Raw genomic sequence first — 18,091 nt, forward strand, 5'->3', positions numbered from 1 at the left:
AAACCTAGTTATATTCAAAATTCAGTTGAGAAAGCAGAACTTGGGGCTGGGGATTTAGCTCAGCGATATAAGCGCCTGCCTTGCAAGCAGGCAGTCGTGAGTTCGATCCCCAGGTACCGATAAAAACGAAAAAGACAAAAAAAAAAAAAAAAAAAAAGAGAAAGCAGAACTTTAAGTACAATCATTAAAGCAAAAAGTTATTTGTTTTACCATAGTTACGTCTTAGAAAGTCAGGGCAACACAGAAATCCACTAGATAAGTGAGGAACTGAGGTAGGAAAAAAAAAGGACAAAGTTGTGTCATAAAAACATTATTAAAAAGATATTTTTACTAACAATTTTTTTCAAGTATATCTCTAAATATAACTTAGTGTGTTTTTTGGTAGCATTTTTACATGTCTAAAAATAAACTATACAAAACTGTATCAAAAAAAGGGAAAAGAATTTTTACAAGATTTGTAACATGAGAGTATGATAATGAAATTTTTCTTTAAAAGTTGTCTTCTAGACTTGAGAAGAATAAGGAAATATTTTTTAAAATAGATAATGTTGTTTTACAAAGGTAATAGTCTATTAAAATGTTGCCTGAGTTAGTAAAATCAACAGCTGATGACCAAGAAACACAGAAAGCAATAATGAAGATATTAAAATAAGTAATTGTCAGCAAATGTATAAATGAGCCCAAAGTAGTTTTTGTTTTAAAGGCAGCAAAGTGCTTCCTCTGGATTCACATTCATTCATTAGAGCAAGCAGCACCGTGGATGCCTCAATGCAAGATCTTGCTAGAAGCTGTACCAACTGTGCTATTTGGGATTTAACAAATCAAGTTATAAATATATACTTCTGGGTTTCAAATGTCTTAAAGTTAAAAAAAATCTAAACAAAATACTCTTCATATATATGAAGGCCAAACATTTATCTTTACATTAAATATTTGCTGGGAGTAGACCGTGAACACGGTGTGTGAAGGTTGCCAGGTACAGTGAGGAGAATGTAAAGAATTTATTGCAACAGGAAAATGAGCACCCAATAACTATTTCCAGAAGCAAACTGTGAAGGTGGCCCAAGAAAGTAATAGAGAGCCACCCCTGGCCAAAGGAGGGTTGGAAAGATTAGAAAAAGAGATCATGTTTAAATATTACTTTGAAATATTAGGCAGGGCTTCAACATGCAGATAAAGGAAATTAGAAAAGCTAACTGCTCCTAAAAATCAGAACTGATACAGTTTTACTTTTTGTCCAAGTGAGAAATTTCCCTAATTATTATATTATATTATAATGGAAAGTAGATATTTTTCTTTAGAGAGAATTTCCTTCTTAGAAGTGTTTTTGGAAATGTTAAATAAATATATCTCCTTTATTTTTGAGGACACAATGTAGTTTTCTGAGGACCTGAGTACAATTTATGGTCTGAATCCAAAAGGAAAGAAGAAATAACATGTAAAGGATGAAATCTAATTTTATATATGGCACTGAAAAATCTAAGATTTTCGTTTTGGTGCAAACTGAATTTTAAAAAATATTTTCCATGTGTATTTAATTCAGAGGTCTAACATAATTAGAAAACAGTATAAAATGGCTAGCATTTTGATGACTTTTTAAATTTTGCAAATCCTGTAAAAGCTTTGTAGATCAATAATTAAACACAAGTCTTTTGAATGAAAAAATCAGTAGTCCTGAAGAGCAGGTCAAATTTTCAACTTTGGCGTCGGAGGCCAGATTGCTGCTCAGTAATTACCTACCCAAAGCCTGGAGTAAGGTGTCGTCTCTTGTCAGCAGATGGGGGTAGCATCTCTAGGTCTTCCAAGTGGAGAGTAAGAAATTCTACCATATGGTCCTGTTCTGAGCCCCTGACCTTCACGCGTGAGGTTTCTTCACCCTGAACTGTCTTTCCATATTATTTACCAACTAATATTACTTGTCAAGATTAAACCTGAACACGATCCCATTTATTAGTTTTGATTTAGCAGACAGCCCTAGAATCAGTTATTTATAACGGCGCACAGTTGGATCGAATCTGATTTGCAAACTCTGTATCTTAGTCTTGGAATTTTCCATTGATGATTTCTTAACTCGCACTTTGGGATTTAGGAAAAGTATCATTCCTTGTTTATCCCACTATAGCTGACACATCTGTACCCAGTGCCTGATTGTTTTACTAAACAGATAAATACCAAAGATACAAGCTCAGCTGTAGACATGGAGCTAGTTCTAGATTTAGACAAGGTCTGTGCTTTTGAAACACAAAGCATCAAAGTAGCAAAGAAAAACTAAGAGTTGGGGAAGACTTTTATTTACTTTCTAATTCAAGAATAGCTTCTCATTGCCACGGTCTCAAGTTGGTGACAGATAAAGGCATTTGGCTGTGTCAGTGTGGTCGTGTGTGACCCACACAATCTGAGCGATGGCAGGGTTCAGAGGCTCCTCACTGGCCTTTCAGGACTTGGAGAGCTGCAGACTCCGGCTGGATCCTGAGCTCGACCGACACAGATATGAAAGGAAGATCAGCTTTGCCGGGGTCCTAGATGAGAATGAAGACTCCAAAGATTCCCTCCATAGCAGCAGCCACACCCTCAAATCAGATGCGGGTGCGGAGGAGAAGAAAGGTATGCGACCACAAGGATTATTTCAAGGTTTCTCCTAGGATATTTGGTCTACGGGGCCTAAACTACAATATCACGTGTCCAAATTGTTGGTTCCAGGGGCTGGGGGTTAGCTTAATGGCACAGTACCTGCCTGGCAAGTGCAAGGTTGTGAGTTTGATTCCTGGTACCAAAACAAAAACAAACAAAAAACCCAAATTGTTGGTTCCCTACAGCAGTGACTCTGTAGCATCTCTGAGGGGGGACATTGTACTAGTTAGAAACCTGGGACTTTGTTCCAGCTCAGCAACTCTCCCATTGAGCCTGAGATGGTATCAGCTTTAAAAATGAGCCATTATTTTTTGTCGGCAAGAATGGAAAAACACTGTCACTTCACTTTCTGTGCAACAATTTATCACTTTGATTGCATCTTATTCTTACTGAGAAAGGATTTCCAGATTTAATTCTACGAAAATTATTATTAATCATTCTTGTGCAGTCAATAGGGTAAAGTATATCTGAAATACACAGGTTAAGCTTTTCTAAACTACCTTCAATTCAGAGTTCAAATTCACTCATTGCTTTGAACGCAGAATTGTCACTGTTCATGTTTTCCTGTAGGATAATGTGGTATAGGAATGTTAGTGATATTCTGAAATGGAGGCATAGGCGAAGTAAAGGCCTGTGTGCTGTTTACTTAAGCCAGTTCTCAGGGGTGTGCGCTGGTCTGCTTCTCACTGTGTCACTGGGCACATCAGACCTCCCTTCTCACTCACCCTGCCAACCCTCTCCACTCCTTCATTCCCTAGAGCTGAAAGACGCTGGCAGTCATTCTGCTGGTTTTGCTGCTAATGCATTGCATGTTCACATAGACATAAGCAGTGCCTAGTGTACCACACCTGCTGCCTGACACTAGTGACCTTATGTCCGGTGTAGGACAAATCCCCAGTTCAAATATGTTACAATACAGCAAGGGTGCCTGCGTGTGACCCCAGTGCCCATGGAGGCCTAAGCAGGAAGATTGTAAATTCGAGCCCAGCCTGGGCAACTTAGAGACTTAGCAAGACCCTCTCTCACAATAAAAAGTGAAACAGACCAGGGATGTAAATAAATAAAATTGGGTTATTAACACCTTCTGCACTGTGATGCTAAAAGCTTTAAGTAAGACAATGCAAGAAAAGTATAAACAGTAACTAGCAAATAGTAGGCACATGATAATTGTTTTCATTCATATTTTTATACCTCATGAACATATATATTAGATAACCCACACAATCCTATGATGATTGCAATATTTAAATTTATAAAAGCTTCTCTAAGCTTGAGTTTCACTATCTGATTTTGCTGTTTTCTAAATTTCATTGCATTGCAGTGCTTCTATGAAGAATTTCAATTAGAATAACATTTTCATATTTGTCAAAGCTGAGTTTGTATATTGAAATATCTTCTAGTATCCTGTAGACAACGACAGTTAATGTTTAAAGAACTAACAGCTCTTCTCAGAGAAAACACAGACTACATAAAATCTTGTAAGGGATAGATACACAGCGAGGAAAGTTTCATTCTGTGAGGACAAGAATATTGTCACGACATTTTCAAAATGCAATTAATCATTATATCACATTCCACTGAAGTTAGAGGGAAAAGAAGCCAGGTTGTTGGAAGGATAAGTAAATTCTGGAGGAATTTCTGAGTATGACAAGTATCAAGTCAGCAATTTTTCATTAACTATTTCTATCTTTTAAACATAGCTCAAAGATAGTTTGATTTAGAAGGCAATTTTTGCCCAAAGTTATTAATTATTAAAGTAGTTAAATGAGAATTCCAAATACCTACATGATTAAACTTGAGCAAAGTAAGTTCCACATCATTTGTAAAATTTAAAATGTGCAATTAAATTTTAAGAAATTTTAATTTCATAATTGTGATTTACGCAGCCTCGCTTTAATGTTGGAATTTCCCTATGCTTAGCACTTTTTCTCCTCACCAAAGGGCTATGTTGATATATAAAAGTGATTTAATAAGTGAAAAACACAAAACTGAAACTACAAATGAAACGAGAACAGATCCATAAAATGTCCTTAATCAGTTTGCAAAAATCTTCCCAAAGATTCCAAAATGTCCACTTTGATAAGCGGAAATCAGCTGCAAAGCCAATACAAAAATGGTGGTAATAGGAACCCCACTAACTACAGCTATTAAAACTTTTTAAACGTTTTCATACCATCTGTTTTTATAAGAGTTAAAAATGTCAACTTGCAAAATAAAACATTCTTAGTACGACTTAAATTCTCCCAAGAAAAACTAATGTGATTTAATCCTTAGCACTCAAAATAAAACCTTCAAGCAGAGTTCATTGAATCAGTTCACCCAAGTTCCAAAGACAAACTAAAACCAGCATCCCAAAATACAAGCACCAAGACTAGCTTCATTGTTCACCATCCATCTCCTGAGTACCCAGCATGCACCGCAACTGTTACCCATTCTCAGAAGACAGCAATGAGCAAGAAAAATTTCCCGCATCTATTCCTACCTATATGAATAGTTAAACTGATATTTGCGCATATTCCCAGGACAGTGACTATTGCAAAATACCAGACTTTCCAGTGGCAGTAAGTAATATGAAAAAACAACCAGGATCAGGAGGGGATGTGGTCAGAAAAGATGATCATAACTGACGTCAGCCTGGATACTCCCTTCTACAAAGGAGCCAGCGCTGCACAGAGCAGAGGAACAAGGATTCTGCAGCGAGAATGAACTCGAAGCCTTTGAAGAAGGGCAAAAGCCCAGCCTGGTGGCCCTAGAAGGGAAAAGAGAGATAGGAGCTGGGCCAGGAAGCGAGGCGAGGCGTCGGCAGGGTCTGGCAGATACGGTCATCAGTTTAATTCCGCTCTCAGTGTGTCAGAGTTGCTGAAGGCTAGAGCGCTAGAGTGGGATGAGGTGTGGGTTGTGATTTATGGATTTAAATACGCCTGGATCCGTGGCCTAGGGGAAAGGAGCAGCAGCTGCAGACAGTTGCTTTAGTCCAGGGAGGAGGTGACAGGGGCTTTGAACTCCCGCGATCTGCTAAAGCACAGAGGCAGTGGGACTTGCTAACGGATGCTGCATGGGGTAAGAGAATAGGAAGAAAGAGCTGTGTTACCCGATTTAGATAAATTTATCTCGCTTTCATAAGCTCTCACGTTGCCATGGAGATGAAGGCTGATTCAGTGTTGTGCAGTTTCGGTTCTCTCTTTTCATCTACAAAGCCAGCTCTGCATTCTAACCGCTGGGTCCCTTGTAAATGACCAGGGTCACAATTAGGAACCCGAATTTTTCGACCTACCAAGTATCTCCATTTATCTTTGCTGCCAGAACAAATTCTCAGCATTAAATCTTTTCCAGATCACATTAACTTGGGATTACTTTGCTGCATCTGGAGGGTAGAAAATGTCAAAAGCTCAAGCAAAGAATGTTAGTAGGCACCTCTGCAAAAGTCTAAGAATGATGACTTCAGTCTCTTTCCCTATTTCTCAAACTACTTTGACATGAAATTACTTTAGTAACCATTAAAGATGACAGTTGTATTCCATTTCAAACCTATTTCAGATGAGTCACAGTCTCAGTTATACCTGAAAATAATATTGAGAAATACAATTGGATGAGTTTTGTGCTCTAATTATAATTAACTACAGTTAATGTGCAGTGTTATAGTCTGTAGTTTTTGTAGATTTTAATCTAACTCTGCTGCAAAAAATTTCTTCCAGATGTGAAATTCTATCCAAATTTATTCAGGGGATTCTGTGAGGCCTTTATCAACTGAGGTGATAATTTTAGTGTTTCTCAATCACAGGAGTAAACTAGAGATTCAACATTCATACTGGGAATTATTCAGAAATTCTTTATATGACATTGATATGACATGGAAATTATATTTTTAATGAATAAAGAGTTATGCAAATTTTATTATAGCCACATATTAACTCTCCTAATGCAAACTTCCGGATTGGGACTTCAAAAAATTATCAGCAGCTGTACCTTAAATAATTAGGAAAAAATCCTGCTTACATTTTTAAAGAGAAAACTTATAAAACTGACACTGTCCTAATAGTGGATTTTAAGCCTTTAACACTTTCTTCATCCTGCTGCTATAAAGTCAGTATCAACAGCATCAAATCTTCAAAAAAAAGTAAAAGAGAAAAAAATATATAAATATATATGGAAAATAAGAATACTTCTAATTTTAAAAAATAAATTTGAACTTTAAACATATTTCTTTTCCCCTTTCATTCCCCCAATGATGACTTTCTTCCAGATGACAAAGGTGACTCATGCATGACATTCTTGGGACACATACACTGTGAGGTGGGCTCAGGATGTCGCGACACTTGGACCGACGTCTCAGCCTTTTCACTGAGCCAAGGATGCTATCTATGCAGTCACTAAGTGCCCTGAGAAGGAACCGCTGCGCATGCATGCTCTCCCCAAGCACCCCACTGAAAACAGATCCCTTAGGCCCTTGGCTGAGGGGTGGAGCACTGCTGACTGCTGGCCAGAGAAGCCCTTCCCCTTTTTTATTTGCTAATTAAGTATCACAAAAGGAAAAGCTTTCCAGAACAGCTCACAGAATCCTGCAAATGCCATTTGCAAAGAAAACTAAAGACCAATGGTTTGTGGTGCTTGGGAATCCATATCACGTGATCTACTTATACTAACAGTTCTAGCTGCTGGTGCTGCTGCGAGGCACGCTCATGCTTGTGAACCCTGGGCCAGAAAGAAAGAAGGCAGGTTGTTCCCAGCCCCAGTGAGCACTGTGTCCAAGAAAGATGCTGCACCAGCCCTTCCGGGTGGTCCCAGTCTTCCGCCTGCCTGCCCCAGCCTGGTGATGGGGCCACGGTGGGGCGCCCCCTGGGCAGAAAGCCTGCTCTTCCAGGATGACAGAGAGGAGGAGAATCAGGGCCAGGCTGGGGAGAGCTTGGAAATAACACTGGCTGGGGAAACCTAAGGGGGGAAAAGCCCTATTTTATTCTTTTAATACAGTTCCCAGCAGGAAGATCAGGATAGGAGGTACTCGCCTGCTCCAGATTAAAGGAACCCGCAGTTTCCAGGTGAAGAAGGGGGGTTCCTTGTCCAGCATCCGCCGGGTCGGCAGCTTAAAGAGCAGCAAGCTATCACGGCAGGACTCAGAGTCTGAGGCTGAGGAGCTGCAGCTGTCCCAGAGCAGGGACACTGTCACTGATCTAGGTAACACAGAGGAGCGGGGTGTGCAGGGACGTGGGGGGTAGGAAGCCGGGACCGAGATCCGGAGACGGCTGAAGCCCTTTTCCTTACTTATACACAGACGGAGCAGAGCCAGAGGAGCACGGTTCATTCTGCCTGAAAACCCCCTGCCCTCAGCAGGCTGCTTCACACACACACAAACACACAAACACAAACACACACACACACATGCACGCACGCACACATGAATGCATGCCCACACGCATACTGTTCAGAGCTCTTGTTAGAAGTGCACATTCTGGCTCTGTGGATCAGTGTGGGAGAGAAAGGCTACATTTTCACAAGCTTCCTGGGGAAGCTGCTGCTGCTGCCGCTGGTGCTTCAAGAGCTGCCCTTTGAGCAGCAAAGATAGAGAGCAAAGTGAGAGAGAGAACTTGTTTTTGATGACAAGGTCAGTTTTAGAAATGGAAGTGTTTGTGTAGCCGTGCTTCCCATCAGAGCCTTCAAAGTCAGGTGAAATTTTCATAGGGACAGATGTCTAACGGCCCTCTCTATTTTAAGGTCTCTACTTAAAAAGACTTTTTAAAAATCCAGTTATCAGTGAGGAAAGATTCTCTAGGGCTGAAAATAGAGGATTAAGCAAGTCCTTTAATTTCTCAAGAATGTGTGTTCTCCAAATATGAATAATTCTATTTATTCCTTGCTAACTTGCAGGGAAGCTCTAAAGATAAATTCAGAGATAACTGTAGACCATGCTAAATACGTGAGAATGAGCTATACATGCAACCAAAACAGGAATCTCTGTAGGACCTAAAGGGACTCTAGATCCTAAAATGTGTTAGTCAAAAATGTGGGCCCTACTTAGCATCTTAAGAGGCAAGGAAAAGATTAAGATGAAGACACAACTTATCCTCTGGCATTTAGTCTCTAGATGCAAGTCCGCAATAAAACGCGGATAAATGATTGACAAATCTGGTTAAACAGAAGCTGAATATATTCTAATCAAAGAAGATTTAAAATAGGAAGTGTTTCTACATCCACCCACCCTCGCCTTTGAAAATAGCTAATTTATGCATTACTTAAGATCCATCTTTTTTTTAAAGGAGACAATAGAAAAAAATCACTGCAACTTCTATTATTACAGGGCTGAAGCTGTAACATTATTACTATACTAGTTCATTTAGGGGAAATTCTTGCAATTATTTATTTGAATTGATCGGTTTGCCCTCAGCAGTTGATTCAGAGTAGTCAAGCAAGAGATAATGCTTTATCATTTTTTTAAAACTCATAAAAAGTTTTAGCTCTGTGGGTGACATACTAAGCAGTGAGCCCCTACAGATGCTTCCCTGATACTTCCCCAGACAGAGGCCAGATGGGCTGTCCACAGTTGACAGCTGCTGTCTTTCACTAGTCTGAGAGCGAACCTAGCGGCTAGAGACAAACACTAGCTGCGGTCACAGCCCTGGTAGAGCTGTAACTCTGAGGCCACTGCAGGTCAGTTAGTGTCTCTGCTTAGCTACACCTGTAAGGTCTGGTCAGTCTTGGGCACATTCACCTGTAACATCTCAGCAATTCAAGGACTTTGCTTTGCTGCGCCTTTTTCTCTGCTCCCATCTCTCAGAGTAGAAGCTACCATAGCAGAGATTGTCAATGTCTTTGAAATTGTCAGTTCAGCTGGTGGCAGTGCGAACAGCTCCTATTCCTTATTTCTCCAACCAAGTCCTATGCCCTGTAACCCATTGGGCCGTGGTAGTCTGCCCTAGGATTCAAAAGCATGGACCACTTTACCAACTGACGTGCTCGAGAGGGAGACGGACCACTGAAACTTTTCTCGGTGTTTTCTTTTGAAGAAGGGAGTCCTTGGAGTGCGAGCGAGCCTAGCATTGAGCCTGAAGGAATGAGCAACGCCGGCACAGAGGAGAATTACCATAGGAGCATGTCGTGGCTTCACGTAAGTAGGAGTCTGAGGTCAGTTTCTTGCAGCATTGGGGAAGATCCAAAAGGGAGAACAAAATATTATACCAAAACCGGAGATCTCTTGCTATGGTTCAGTTGTGGGTCATTGTAAGTCAAGGGACCAGGCCAGGTTGGTGATCGAGATAGGCTGAGTGATACATGCCAGGCATCGTGATCAGCTTCATACAGGTTACCATGAAGGTGAGACCAAGGTCATGGTGTCAGCCTTGAAGCTGTAACAGATCCTGTCACAAACCAGGACAAGGAGAGTCAAAGACGACAAGGTCCCATCTCAAAGGAATATCCAGAGGAGACAGGCAAGAGAGAACCCAAGGGAATGGTGGGCACAGGCCGAAGCTCAAGATGTGAGCTGGGCATGGTGAGGAAGAGAAAAGTAAGAAAGCGTGATCTCAGGTGTGCAATTGCCAAGACCCCAACACCACTTCCTGTCACAGACAGAGGCAGACACTGCACGTTCTGATTTCCATCTGGCTTGTGCTGGGGTTAGGTAAGGGCTAGCGTGGTACCCACCCAGAGTGCAGCGCTGAGCCTCCACACTCAGCATCACTTCCCCGGTCTGGAAGAGCATCACCAGAGCTCCAAAGCCCCTCTCCTCACAGTAACCATACTCACCCCTGACCCCACGGATTAGTTCTGCCTGGCTTTAAAATGTATATAACCGGCATCGTGTACTTGTCTGTTCTTTTGCTCCTGTGAACATTTTCCTCTCTCTTTGTTCAGTTCAAGAATAGTCTGTCCTCTTCTTGGCTAGATTTACTTCTATTGATGTCAGTTCCACATTAGAAACTTTCATTGCATACAGGGGTTGGTTAAAATTGAAGAATTGAAATATTTATGATTCTAAGCCTTCTAATGCCTAGCATGCCTATTACTCCATTAATTTATGTCCTTATGTTTATTTAGGACTCAGATACTCTTCAGAAATGCCATTTAATTTTCTGTGTGATGTTCTGCACATGAACGCTTTTTGAGGGTTTGTGTAAAGGCAATATTTTTATTTAAAATTTTGAAGAAATCAGTAGTATAAATTTTTAGGCCTAAAAGTTCTTTGAAAGACAGTTTTACATTACAAATTTGATTTATGTAACACACAGTTAAGACCCATCAAATATTCTTTCTTGTGGAAGCAATTCAGATAAATTGATACTTTGACCTATTTTTTTTTTCTTAACAAGAATAGTCTTGTTAAGGAAACAAAATTATTTACAAAAAGGAAAGTTGTTTCCTTCAAAGTCATTTAAAATTCCATAGACATTATGGTGATATGTCTTTATCATTACTGATATTGGTAGCTTGTTTTCTCTCTCTCTCTCTCTCTCTCTCTCTCTCATCTTTTCAGAGAACATTAGTTTTGTCCTTTTGCGAATGTTTAATTTTTTTGGTTTCGCTAATTTCTGTTATTATTTTTATACCTTTCTTCTAATTTAATTTATTTTCTTTCTCCTTAAATTGTTGGCATGGCCACTTATAGAATTAATATCAATTACTTTGCTAGTTTACTAATTTAAAACTATATGATATGATCAAACAATGCGGTGACTGTTTAATTTTTTTAAAAAATATTATTGTAAAAGATATATTGCTATGAACCCCCTTTTACTGTTCCTTTCTGAACAATTCTCAGTTATGTGTGGTCACACTGCCGAGCTGCCTCAGTGTCCTGAATTGACTCAGAAAGGTCACTTTTCCTAGCCACTTTGGTTTTGGAAAGAGCCCGAAGTAACACAGTGTCACCATGCGATGGATGAATAAAGTAGATGAATACAATGTCATTTTTAAGAAGGCCGCATTTTCTTTGGATGGCACTTGGCAGCAGCATTTGCCATATTTTTAACATACCTTGTAAAGATGCTCTCATGGAAACCTCTAGAACTGCTTCAAAAAGGGGCAGGAACAGTAAGCAAGGGAGGGTAGACAAAGAAGAATCTCCTGTTACTCCTCTTGGTCCTTTTCCTTAAGATTCCCAGTAATTTGATTGACCACTAGATGTAGTAGATGAAAACTTTAGAAGCACAGTGGTAGAGATATGGCACTGCATACCTGTGAAAATCCAAAAGATGTACATCAAGAGGGTATCCTCACATGAAGGTCGGACCATAGCGGATGATATGTCAGTATAAATTCAGTGATTATAATGAATGTGTGCTGTGATGCAAGATGTTAATAGTAGACATTGTACTTGTGTGCGCATCTGGTGTATACAGGAGGTTTCTACACCTTCTGCTCTACTTTTCTGTGTATCTAAAACTGTTCTGAAACATGAAATTTATTAGTTTCAAAATTACAGAGGTTTCACACGATTTCATTTCCCTCTGGAAAGCACTAATCCTATCCACTGTCAGACAGCAAAAAAACCACACTACCTCAATCCAGTCAGGCTCTAAATTTCCTTGGGCTGTTACATGGCTATCATCATTTTGCCTTTTTGGTTCATTTCCTTAGTGTTTTTCTGGATTATCCAGATTTGAGAGTACAAAGAGAATTCCCATAGCTCCCACATGCAGTCTGCCTCATGCTAGGATAAAGAAAGATATCAGGGATATACAGGGACTCTTGAGAAAACTGAATATTTTGATATGTAATAGTTGAAAGCTTTGAAGAGCATGAGATGTTGTTACCTGAATTTGACAGGCGTATGGAGTTATTGTTATTTATCTTTTTTTTCCCAGAATAAGCATGTCTCTTTGTCCCTAAAGAAATGCAGGGTAGCCCTGCTGGGTGGACTCGATTAGCCCTGTGCATGTAGACTGGTTTCACATTCTGTACCCAGCTTGCCACACAATCCTTCTCAGGGTAGGTGTCAATATGACACACTAGTTTCATGAATGAAGCATTCAGAAGCCGACTCTGCGTATTTGAGTCATCCGACAGCTGCAAATGCAATACTGCCTTTTTAGGGAGGCTACTTAAAAGTTATGGGCCCAAGGTGTGGGAAAGGCCTCAGTGATTGAGCATTTGCCTAACATTTGCAAAGACCTGGGTTCTGTCCCCTGTGTAACAAGGAGGGAAGTTACAGGCATAAAGTCCTTTATTTATTTTAAAATAACTGTATCTTTTAAATCAATGAAATTCCTCTCTGGAGTAGTAATGGGGAATTCTAGGATATGTGAGGATTTGAGCTGCATTAAATTACAAGAGCAGAAATGACCAAAGCACTAGAGGGCCAAAAGTCTGTCAGTAAGGAATAGAATTGGGGCTCTGCAGGGGGTTCCGGTTCCAGTTCAAGCTTTGCAGGCAGAGCAGGAGATGCAGGAATGATTTCAAGCTCCACAAAGAGTGGGCTGGAGTTTAAGGCAAGGATCATCTGTGCATCTTTCTGTCTGACTCCTATTCTAATATAAGAACTGTGGGCAGAGGGGCGGGGTTGCAAATCTCCATTTGAAAGTATTTGAAATCATATACTCCAAGATAGTTGTTTGGAGTTTTTGAAAGTCTGTTAACCTCTTGACATTTTCAAAAGATCCTTGTACCAAGTACCTACAGAGGAAGATCAAAGGCCAACCGGACAACTCCAGTTATAACTCTTTTTCTCCTGTGGAAATTGCTGAATTCTTGGGGGTTTCAAAGCCATCAGGGAAGTCAACATTCTGATTCTCCTCCTCCTGTCCCACGTGAGTGTCCGTAGGTGTGCACCCAGCTGCCCAGTTGAGTTTCCGGTGTGTGTTTTCCAGGTCATGATCCTGCTGTGCAATCAGCAGAGCTTCATCTGCACGCACGTGGACTACTGTCATCCCCACTGCTGCCTGCACCACAGCCGCTCCTGCGCCCGGCTGGTCAGGGCCATCAAGCTGCTCTACGGAGACAGTGTGGACTCCTTGAGGGAGAGCAGCAGCTTGAGCAGCGTGGCTCTGCGGGGCAAGAAACAGAAAGAGGTGAGAGAACCGCTGCAAGCTATGTGTCCAGGAGGAGGCACCTGTCCTGGGCCACGTTCTCTGCAAGTGAAGATTGTCAGGCAGCTGTAGCGGTGCAGACTGAGCTCCAGGTGTGGGCAGTTCTGAGGCTCACAGAGGATAGCACAAAGCGTCCATCTTCATTTTCATGAGCAAACGTGGTGTTCTTCTCCAGGTTTTGTCTTATTTCTGTGAAGGGGATTAATGAAATTGCAAGGGTTTTTATAAATGGAGCAGGGAGTCAGGTGGAGAGAGATGAGGCGACAGAAGCAGAGGTCAGGGCAGTGCACGTCATGAGGCAAAGAACAGTGGCTGCTCCTAGAAACTGGTAAAGACAGGGACATGGAGTGGCTCCCAGAGCCTGCAGGAGGAGCAGAGCCCTGTGGATCCTGTTTAGGGTTCTGGGCTCCGGAACTGTAGGGTGAGACTTTGGAGTCATTGTAAACCACAGGTGCAGCTGGCTTTGCTGATGGCTACCCTGGGCAGCTGAACTGGCAGAAGGTACAGACAGTAACCAGGGCTTCTGGGTTCCTGCGATGAAAGCTCTGACTTCCCACCTGCCCCTGAGCAGACACGAGAACCGAGATGCATGACTGCCATGAGTTACCCCCACAGCTGCTGTTCCCAAATAGTTTTTTGCAAAGAGATTTTCGGGTAACACCTATTCACTTCCACAAGTATTCATTATGCACCTGCTGTTGGCACAATATTTGGCCAGATATTCTGTAAAAAGTAAGTAGGAGCAAAGGAAGTTTCTGCTAAGGAGTTCACCCAGAAGGCTTGGACTAAGAATAGGCAATGAGGCATCCATCAAACAGCTAGGGAATACGAGGGAAGGAAACAGAAGTGCAGCTGGGTTACATAACCAGGTCTTGTGCTACAGCAGTCACAAAGGGACTTTTCAAAATTACAACTTTTTATTATGAAAACAATGCATATTCATTGCAGAGATGTTAGCTAACATGAGAGATCCTACAGAATAAGTTATGTCTCTCACGCTAGCTTCTGGGATATGGTCTTCTAATATTTTTTCTAAACATGCAATAAGGGCATGCGATATGTATGTATCACTGACAGAATGCTCTTGGTTTGTTTGCTTGCTTGTATTTGCAGTGTTGGGAATGGAACTCAAGGCTTTGTGCATGCTAGGCAAGCACTTGACCTCTGAGCTATATTCCCAGGTGGACAAATGCTTTTTTAATTTTTAACAAGCTTTGTGCAAGAGATGTTTTTGTCTTCATTTTCCAGGTGAAAACCTCAAATGCTCAGAAAAATGAGATTGTCCATAGATCACATCTATAACACAGTCAGCTAGACTTTAACTTAGAAAAGAAGTATCAAAATCAGAGCTTTTAAATTATACTGTGGTACGTCTCAATATCAAAACTATACAAATTCTGAGATTATGAAAATAGGGAATACGTTGATATAAGTTTCAATAAAGTGCATGCACTACTGATGAATGACATAAAATATATGTATATAGGTTTTCGTGCATGCATTTCTATGTATTTATATAATATTTCAAACAAAGAACACTACATTCAAAGAAAATCAGTAACTTTAAGGAAAATTATATATGTTGGTAATTGCAAAAATACGCACATCTAAATTAATGTTCATATTCTTTGTATACAATCAAAATACTTACTGCTATACTTTTGCTTAAACTATGCTTTCATCTCCAGTTGGTATATAACCAAACACAAATATCCTTTCAGATCCAACTCAAAGCCCATCATCTCCCTAAAACAATTTCCGATCTCCCTAGTGATGAGTACAGGATATATTTCAGGGGGATGATAAATGTTATTTTTCTTTCTTCCTTTGTCTAAAGTACAACAGTAACTTGTGATTTTCCCATTCGTCATTCATTTTCTCATATTATTTTTCTATTTATCTTGTCACCTGTTCAACACATTTTTAAGGAACTAGGCTGAGCCCATACTTTGTTCTGTGATAATAATGGACAAAAGAGATACAGTCCCTGCCTGTATGTAATGTATAAGGTCTCACCTGAGAAACCTGTGTTAACAGCTTTCCCAGTGGATACAAAATCACAACAGCAATAAGGGCAGTCGAGAGGCGTGCTCCAGTAAGAATGGTTATTGGTGAGGTTTTGAGTTTGGTAAAGGAAATAAAAGACAGCCTGTCCAATAAGGTAGTCTTCACCTGAAGGAAGCCTGGATGTTAATTCATTACAAAACTTTCCAACCAGCTGGAGATTTAGCTCAGCAGCTTATGCATCTCACTAGCAAGCATGAGGTCATGAGTTCGATCCCCGGGACCAAAAAAAAAAAGATTCTCCAACCAGAGAGAAGAGGAGCACAGAGGATGGTGGCTGGACCCCTGAGGATGGTGACACATCGTGAGGCTGCATAGGCTAATAAAGATACACCACCAGGGCCAGGAGAAGGCTGAACTTCTGAGCCTCTGAGTAGAGCCTTACGTACTCTGCCACTTAATCAGCTGCAAACATCTTATGTATTTGCTTAGTGATACTGTCTCGGAGCACTAGTCATCCTGACACTCCAGCAGGGGGCCCACTGATACTGAGTAGGTGGGATTTCGTTCTAGGATGGTTCACCCATGCCCTTGCTCCTGCCTCAGCCAAGACACTGGCATAAAGTGGTAAAAGGCTTCTGCCGTCCTGCTGTGGCTTATGTCTACCAAAGGAAAGGAAAGCAGGATAAGACTCTTCTAACCTCACAACCTTTAGCCATTTGCATGCAAAGCTGAAAGGATCTGCTGAGTCTTCTGTGATACACATTTCTTTCCCAAAGAAATGTGAGATTTGAGCTAGCTTCCTGCTCAAATCTCCCCACCCCCGAGGTTTTCCCTTAGCCTGTTCTGAGTCTGTCACATAAATGAACAGTGCCCACATTTCCAGAGCCAAAATAAAAACAAAAAGCAGTAAGTTGCGAGGAAAAGCAGTGGTCTGAATAGCATCAGCCCTGAGCCACTGCTATTTCATTCTTGTGTTTTCTTTAATCAGTTTTAATGGCAGAATATATTTATGGCTGCCAGTACATCTCATAACCCATTGAACCCTGATGGATCTGCTGATCTACACTTCAATATTCAGGAACTTGTTGTCCGTTCTTTTGGTTTATTTTAATGTACTTCCTACCTGAGGGTTTCATAACGTACTTAAACTGTGACCCTCTATGTATATATTACTGTCACCAAAGAATTCTGTCTGTATTTTTGCATTTTGTTCAAAATTATGTTCTAAATATAGTGAATGTTACATTAGTACTTGCTATTAGAGAGTCGAAACAGTGTTTTCCCTTCAGACAAAAAGAAGAGAAGGGTAAATGATTATACATAGCCACAAAAAGACAGGGCACCTCACATATTATGAAGCCATTGCAAACAGCGACGGGTTGAATAATTTCCTATAGGAACAGTGTTTTTCCCCCTAAAACTGCAGGCAACACTATCGTAGTGCCAAGACCTGGTCCTTGATTTTATAAGCCAGAGTGAGCCCTGGACATAGCATGCATAAATTCTATGTCAGATAGTTGCAAAGTTTGAAGGCTGTGGGTCACCTTTTGGGAAATGTTGCCCGCTGTCAGCAAGATGTTCATAGTAAAATCCTTTTCTCAAAGGCAAAGTAAGATGATTTCAACTTTGCCAACTTTTAAAAATCTTATTATTTCTACAGTGATTCATCCCTCACAGGCTGTATCTCCTTTTTGACCTCCCTTGGCTTTTCATTTGTTTTCCCGTTTGTTATCTGTCTCTGCAGGATGTACTCTCCGCAGAGGCCAGCATCTTAGATAGTTTCCTGCTCGGTCTATTTCCAGAGGTTGGCCCAGTTCCTGGCTTGTGGTTAACTCAATAAATATTCTCAACTTATTAAAAGAATAAGGAAAAATTTTTGAATAATTATTACTCTTCAATAGTCAATATTTTCTTACTTCAAAGAGTAGAGACTCATTCAAACTTGTCCAGATAATTAGGTTTTTTTTCCCAAAGGATGCAGCAAAATTTTATGAAACCAAGGATAGAAAGGGAAACATCTCCGAGCTTTAGGGGCTTGACAGCCAGAACCGTTTTCCGTCTCAGGACGGGACGACAGCGTTTGTCATGTCTGATTCCTCCTGGTTCTTAGTGGACTCACCCATCTCTGCTCTCTGACAGAGAGCTTTATTACTCTCGGACTGAAAATTTCAAGGTGGCATTTGCTTCTTGTCCTCAGCAGCCATCACTAAAGGATTGAGACTCTGAGCCCCTCCACACACTAGGACAGGCTTTTGACAGGAGCCACTCCTCCTCGTTTAGAGTGGATGAGAAATCCTTACCCAGTCAGCCAAGGATTTTGCATTGCAAATGTAATAAATGGTGGTCCAAATGAGAAGCCACTGAGTTAACTAAGATGGATTTTGCTGAGACATACAACTGTAAGCATCCCCCAGTACTCCTGACACATCTTGGGGCTC

The 18,091-nt window shown here is 40.8% G+C and overlaps 1 protein-coding gene across 12 annotated transcripts in view; it reads left to right on the forward strand.

Moving 5' to 3' along the window:
• Unc80 (unc-80 homolog, NALCN channel complex subunit) overlaps positions 1 to 18,091 on the forward strand; it is a 201,309-nt gene that overhangs the window by 105,490 nt on the left and 77,728 nt on the right. For 9 of the 12 annotated variants that reach the window (XM_063237423.1, XM_063237430.1, XM_063237424.1 and 6 more), the window contains 4 exons: positions 2,439 to 2,604; positions 7,600 to 7,803; positions 9,630 to 9,730; positions 13,428 to 13,628. In XM_063237423.1, the coding sequence (XP_063093493.1) occupies positions 2,439 to 2,604; positions 7,600 to 7,803; positions 9,630 to 9,730; positions 13,428 to 13,628 (672 nt within the window). The remainder of the gene's footprint in view (positions 1 to 2,438; positions 2,605 to 7,599; positions 7,804 to 9,629; positions 9,731 to 13,427; positions 13,629 to 18,091) is intronic. The other 3 variants (XM_063237433.1, XM_063237431.1, XM_063237432.1) reach the window with 1 other exon arrangement.

This window comes from Cavia porcellus, unplaced genomic scaffold (genome assembly GCF_034190915.1).
Source record: "Cavia porcellus strain 051 isolate PalLab524CR breed Dunkin Hartley unplaced genomic scaffold, mCavPor4.1 scaffold_26, whole genome shotgun sequence".
Taxonomy (NCBI): domain Eukaryota; kingdom Metazoa; phylum Chordata; class Mammalia; order Rodentia; family Caviidae; genus Cavia; species Cavia porcellus.